The following is a 6,907-nucleotide window of genomic DNA, read 5'->3' on the forward strand; positions in this document are numbered from 1 at the left end:
AAAAAAAAAAAACAAAATGGAGAAGAAGGAGACACCGTTTCAACTTCACAACATGCCAGGGAGAGGTTAGCAGGAGGCCAAGTGGCGCTTGTGCAAAGTCTGTTGTCACCAAGATAGGTTGTCCTCGCTCCTATCTCTCTGGGGGCTTCTTCCCCTCCCTCCTCACCTCTGGGATCTGAAGACCAAGCTCCCTCTAGCCGTGAATCAAGGCAGGACAGAGCAAGCACTTGAGAGCAGAGTGGCCAGCGAGGATGGTGGGTGGAGAGGTTGAGCCACGGCAGCCTGTGTGTTAAGCCCTGATGTGGTGAACCCTTCAGAGGTGCTGGGGGACAGAATAAGGTAGATGAGTTGTCTTTTGAGTCTTGAAAGAGATTAGAATAGCACCTTGAACCCAAAATAAGAGTTATAGTGTGCAGGTAGATTTGTGTCAATGCTCCATGTGTTAACAGAGAGACTGTCCCCTCTCTGCCTTCTGTGGTAAGAGAGACACTGGTTCCAGTGAGCAGTAGAAGTGGCATCATCTACTCACAGGGAAATGTGCAGCACCATGAACTTGAGAAGAGTGGAGAAAGTGGAAAGTCATTTCCCTGGAGAGTTAGAGATGGAGCTGGACAGCGTTTTCACTGGACACTAACTTCATAGTGGCACATCTGGGCTTCTTGGTGTCACTACACAGCCGTTCTTCAAGGTGAAGAGCCTCTGGCAAGTTGGAACAATGTACACATAGGAAAGAGAAGCTGGCAACTTTAGGATAAAGATTGGCCGGGTGAGGTGGTGGGGTAGCAGTGGGAAGGAAGCCCTTGGAGCAAGGACTTTAAAAATATTGGCAGGATTTAGGTTGAGGGGCTGGAATCTGGAGCCTATGCAGCGCAGGGAAGTATGAACAGAGGAGCAGGAAAGGAAGAGAGGGCAGGGACAGCTGTGGGGGTGGTAGAAAGACCTGGGGGGCTGATGATGAAGGACGATTAGTGGGAGTTAACAGAAACTCTGGAAAGATGGGGAGTTGCCATCTGGGGGCAGGATATTTGAATGTATGACCTGGCGGGGCGGGGGGAACCTCTGAGTAATCAGTGAGTCAGGAAATGGTAAAGGGGGGGCCTCAACCTTTGTCATCACTGGGACCCTCTCTCTGATCCCACATTCGTATGGCTTTCCTCTCTCCTTTCAGCATCTGAGGCACCTCTGTTCCCAGGTTTCCTTTCTCCACTTTCTGGTCCAACAAGAACAACTCACACTTACTTCCGGAGAAATTTATTCCACATGTGTCTGATTCACTTGCGTTTACAGAAACTCAAAATCTCCAGTGTCCAAAAATCCTTTCAACTATTTTTTCCTCCCTTTCTTTCTTAGAAACAGGAAGTTGTGTTTGGCTGAGGACAAGTTCTTTTAGTGCCCCTGGGACTTACAAGATGTTTGGAATGAGGAACGGTGTGGTCTGCGGAAGGCTTCTTCAGTTTCTCCTGTCCTGGGGAAAATGTGCATCTGCCAGAGATACACTGGGTAGCTCCAGGGAAGCCAGAACTCTGCTGTCCCCCTTCTCTGAGCCCAAGGCCTGAAGGAAAGTATGTTCCAAAAGAGACAGGTGGTTCCCCCCAACCCCCCACTTGCACACTGCAATTCCGAATGCACTTGGACATCGAGAGTCATCTGTCTTCCCAGAAGGTGAGCAGCAGCTGTAAGGAGCCCCTTTATTTGTGGGAGAGGTGTGGGTCGGCCAGCACTCTGTTTTATGCTAGGCCGGGTACTTCCTAAGTGTGTTTCAGAGAATCTATCCATCTAAGAGGAACAAACCAAAGAGACGTGGCCCTGGTTGTAAAGGGGCACATCTATTTTGATAAACCCGGCCAGGCCTTTCTGAAATGTTGATTTAGAAGCAGACATGGGCTTGGAAGGGGCCAGCATGATACGGAGAGAGCGTGAAGTCCTAACTCAATAAGCTTACTCACTGGGCACTCAGCTTTGGTTCCCCTCAGTGTGTTAGCTCGTGTTGTTTAGAGTATTGTTTTTAGAGTATTATTGCTTAGTACCCTTCCTTCTTCCTTCCTTCCTCCTCATCCTTGCTCTTTTTTTTTTGTTGTTGTTGTTGTTTTGACACAGGGTCTTGCTGTGTAGTTCAGGTTGAACTTGAACTCACTGTGTAGCCCAGGCTGACCTAGAACTCATGGCAATCCTCCTGCCTCAGCCTTCCCAGTGCTGTGATTACAGGCATGCACCACCACACCTGACCACCCTCGTCCTTCTTTTTGTGGCGCTAGGGTTTTAACCCAGGTACTTGCTCATGTTAGACATGTGCTGTACCAATGAGTCCTCTACAATATTTTCCTGTATAAAGAAAATGACCACAGTATTTGTTACTTTAATGATGACCCGCATCAGTCCAGCAAAAATGTCAGCTTCCATGGGTGGCTTCTTTCTCTTTCATGTTCCATGAAGCTTTCCCAAAGTTGCAAACTCAGCCAGGGGACCGCTGATAGGAAAACATACTGTGCAAAAGGACTGCTTTCGGCATAGAGACACGCTGTCCTCCAGCTGTAGCCACTGAAGGAGAGCAAGTCCTTGCTTACATTTCTCTAGGATGGAGTGTGTCTCTTACTTCCTCTGCTCTCTGTCCTAGCACCCTGGACAGTGTGTGCTCAGGGCCCCAGGGTTGCTGACAGGCTAACCAATGGTAGAGCTAGGGGTGAGGATTGTTGGGCAGGGATGTGTGTCTCCTCACTTGGTGATTTCCCTCCTCCAATTTGTAACATCCTCTGGTCAGCTATAGAGGAATGTAAGGGGCAGAGAACAAGCCTCAAAGATTCACTTGTCTTAAGGATGAAAATTTGGAAATGAATTTTGATGCTAATGTACCACCTTTAACATATTTCTAGCAGCAGCTTGGAGGATCCAGAAGAATGATCAGGTTATCTGCTGAGTCTAGCCTTTATGGACCTCCATTAGAAAGGACCCATAACAGCTTCTATCAGCAATAGCTGGAAAATATAAACTCTCAGCAGAGGAAATATAGTCTTTCCTCCTCTGGGTCTAAAAGGGTAGTTGTGGTTGGCTGGAGCAAACAGTGGTATGGTCTCTTGGTGCAGCCCTGTTTTCTGAGTCCCTGAGCTGCAGCTGTTGAATTTCCAGACACAAACAAGTATGTATTCTGTGAGCCTTGCTGAACCCACACAGCATGGGAGAGCCAAGCTGGATTCCATTCTGCTTTGCACATCAGCAAGTCTGCTGCCAGCTGAACTCCAGGGCAAAAGCTGCGCCTGGTAACGATGCAGGCAACAGGGATGGCACAGCTGGCCTGACATGGGCAGCTAATGGGGGACACATTTGCCCTTAATTATTGGGGGGGAGATGAAAACTGGAGTGAGATGAAGACTCATAGGAACACTCATCAGTCTTCACAAAACCAATGCACAGCAAGGAAATATCTGCTTTTACTCGTCATCAACAACAAGCCTGTGTGAGTATGCATGCTTGTTTATGCTAGGTAAGCCTCGCCTCCTACTCACTAAAAGGACTGGGCAGCCAGGGAAAAGAGATCAACTCTACGTCAACCACCGCCAGGTGGAGACCAGCTAAGGGGCACAGGAGGGGCAGAAATCCTATCGGTTTTGCTTTGTGTTGCAGGGGTCTGAGCCCTCATTCGCGCTGGGGCTCCGCCTTACATCTTCTCTGTCCGTGTCCACATGTCTTGAGAGGAGCCAGAAAGTAAACACAAAGAGGTCAGTAGTGGTGAAAAAAGGAAGATGTAAATTTAAGTTTTTTTCTTTCTTTTCCTAGAATGTCATTTCTTGATGTCATCTATTTCTCCTCCTTATAAGGAAGACTGTGTCAGGGAGTTTATCTGAGCCACAAGAGATAAGAAGCTAGGGGGGAAGGGCGGGGGTTTTGAGGATCCTAGGTGGATTTCTGGTGCCAGGTGGCAGTGCTATTCTGTGTAAAAGGGCTTATGGGGACAGTTTCAAGGTGCTTGGGCCCAAAGAATTGTGAGATGTGGATGAAATTTGGTGTGGGTCAGGTGGACAGCAGACCCACACCAAAGTCACTAGGATGATGTTACCTAGGAAGTCACTAGGAAGTCACTAGGATGATGTTACCTAGGAAGTCACTAGGAAGTCACTAGGATGATGTTACCTAGATATAGTGTTAGAATTCCCAGCATCCTAAAAGGATCTGTGTCTGGCTTAAATAAAACAAGACAAGCCAGCCTATAATAAGATGGGGCAGCTTGCAGAGCGGAATTCTTCTTCTTAAGAGTAACAAGAGACACCACACAACCATCAGGATCTCTGATTTGAAATTTCCTCTAGCATAGGGAAAAAGTGTGGTCCCCAAACTAGTAGCCTCACATCAGCTGGGAGCTTGTTAGAAGCAGACTTTCAGGCTATCCTCTGACTCACTGGATCAAAACTCCTGGAGGTGGGGCACAGCGATCTGTCTCAGTCCTCCGGGTGGCTCTGATGTCCACTGTCATTTGAGAACCTCTGGACTAGATCATGCTGTGAACAGCTGCCCAAGTGAGCTGGGCCCAGTAGGTCTATTGGAACCCAAAGTAGTCACTGTCTTACTGAATGTCTGAAGAGACAGACCCATGCAGGATATCAGCTGCCCTTTGTGTGGGCAAGGTGAGCCAACCCAGGTTTAGCCTTCGTCTTTGGGCTCTAGGTCCCCTGTCCTTTCCAAAGAAACAATGAACCAGACCAGACCACTTCATTGGCACAAGATCACACTTTAGTTCAGAGACACATTTACATAAATACTTGAAATGGGTCCACCCCAGCAGGTGGCGGCCTGAGAACATGTGGCTCTCCACAACCTTGTGATGGATGTTGCAGCCTTTTAAGTGATGGATTTTAACACTGAAGACAGTTGTGGCCATTCCCAAAGACCCCTGGGGCACAGCTGAGGGGCTTGCTTGACACTCACCATTGACTCCCTTCCCCATATCTTTCTTGAACTATTTTTCTCCCCTCTGAGGTAGATTATTTATCAGGGAAACCAAATAGAAAAAATTTTTTTTTTTCATTTAGCCTTGTGAGTCCTTTCAAACAGGCTGGCTCTGAGTCTCCCACTTGGGTCAATAAGTGCATTTTACTTTTTAACATATGCCTTCTACTTGAACCCGAGCAAGTTCTAGTCCAGTAGGCAGTTGATTTTCAATCTGCTGTCCCATCCCCTTTTTTCCTCCCCTTATGAATTAGGCAGCACCCAAGGGCCTGTGGTAGGAGGCCTGGGCAGGTATGCTACCTTGATATATGGGTCATGAAAAAAGGGACCCTGTCTATACCCCATTACCTCAAGTTCATGAGCACAAGACCCTCCCTTGCCATGGGATCATCGGGGACACTGCTGGCTTCCCCAGGGCTTGGGATGCTCTGGTCGCAGAGCCCTGTTGCAGGTAACAGAGGCCTGGCCCGAGTGGTCTCTGCTTTCTACTGTTTGCAGCTGCCAGACAGCTCTGTTGGTGCTGAAGCACTCAGACCAGTCCCCAGCACTCACTGCATGAGGAGCAGTGGCTGGATGATGTTGGGGGTTGTTCTCTCTTTGCTGCTCTGTATGCCAAAGTCCATGTCGTTTGGAACAAAGAAAGTATATTTGACTCTGGGGGAGGGCAGCTCACTAGGGACAGTCAAGAGCTGCACAGTCAGAGGCTCTGATAGGGGCCGGAAGCTCTGTAGCCGCTCTAGGGAGGCCATAGAGCCACTGTACTTTAGGATGGTCCCATTCACTAGGATATCCTGCTCGGTGGCAGAGATGGCCAGGTTGCCATTGAGCAGATACCGCCCATCAGCAGTCTTCAGAGCCAGGTAGTTGCCATCATTCTGAATCCCTGGGTGGCTCCGTTGTTTTACATCAATGTTCGTGGCACCAGCTGGGATGGTGATAATGTCATTGTAGCCAAATCTATGACAGGGACAGAAAGACAGGATGTTAGGATAGTGGCTACCTAGCTTGGGTCCTGAAGGTACATCGGAGACTGAAGTGTGCTTGGGATAGGCAAATGAAAACAACTAACAAACAGTGAAGCAACTGCCCTATAGTCTAAATAAACCAGCTGCTGAGGCAGACAGGAGTGTCTTGTACACTGGGATTTCCAAGGGTTTTTGCTTCTTTGGCAACTCTTCTACAAATGTTTGAGCTGAGGAGTTGAGATGAGAGGATCTTGATAACAGTAATAGAAAGGAAAACTTAGGAGGTTTGAAAAGCTGCATTGGTGCAGCCAGGCCTAGCATCTCATGGCTCAGATGAGATCCAAGTACACTGACTTCTTTGCAGTGTTGTACAGCTACGCTTGCCTCCCTCCACACCTGGGGCTCAAACCTATGTGGAAAAATCTGATGACCTCACCCAGTCCAGAACCCAACTAGGACAGAAGTCTCATTCCACTGAGCCTGTCACCATCAGTGTTTGGTTAGTGTGGACTCATGTACCTGCCAGAAAAGCCATATACGTACCAAGTGCTGGATTGGCAGAGCGTGGTTTCTACAAAAGAGCTAACCTTGCCTTATTCTCCAGGAAGTTCATGAGATGATAGAAGCAAAGCAAAACAAGAAACAATCATCCAGGACTTAAGAAATCTAGGTTCTTCTTCTGGCAGCAAACTATTGGTGTGTTCTTAGAAGAGTTATAATCTTTTCGTGCCTTAGTTTTTCCCTCTGTAACATGGGGTGTAATAGTATTGACCTTATCTACCTCCTACACTTATTTTAGAAATCAAATTAAACCATGGAAGTAAAAGTACCTTTGAAAACATGAGGTGCTACCTGAATGCAAGCAGTAGGATGTGAGAGAAGCGTTCTCAGCTCCATGAGATGCCAAGGCCGCTGCCTTGTACCTCTTCTCCCCACATCCGCATGCAGCCAGACCAGGGCCCTCAGGCTTGGGGCGAGCTGTCCTTCCCATAACAGGCCTGGAG

The 6,907-nt window shown here is 48.1% G+C and overlaps 1 protein-coding gene across 1 annotated transcript in view; it reads right to left on the bottom strand.

Annotated features, from left to right (window-relative positions):
• Nucleotides 1–4,710: 4,710 nt before the first annotated feature.
• The window catches only part of Adamts8 (ADAM metallopeptidase with thrombospondin type 1 motif, 8), a gene marked incomplete in the record, with an annotated part of 41,346 nt that continues 39,149 nt past the window's right edge, over nt 4,711–6,907 (bottom strand). Inside the window, 2 exon segments of the mRNA XM_013510983.1 lie at nt 4,711–5,483; nt 5,486–5,895. Coding sequence (XP_013366437.1) covers nt 5,326–5,483; nt 5,486–5,895 — 568 coding nt within the window.

Source organism: Chinchilla lanigera, unplaced genomic scaffold (genome assembly GCF_000276665.1).
Source record: "Chinchilla lanigera isolate Chin_1 unplaced genomic scaffold, ChiLan1.0 scaffold00011, whole genome shotgun sequence".
Classification (NCBI taxonomy): Eukaryota; Metazoa; Chordata; class Mammalia; order Rodentia; family Chinchillidae; genus Chinchilla; species Chinchilla lanigera.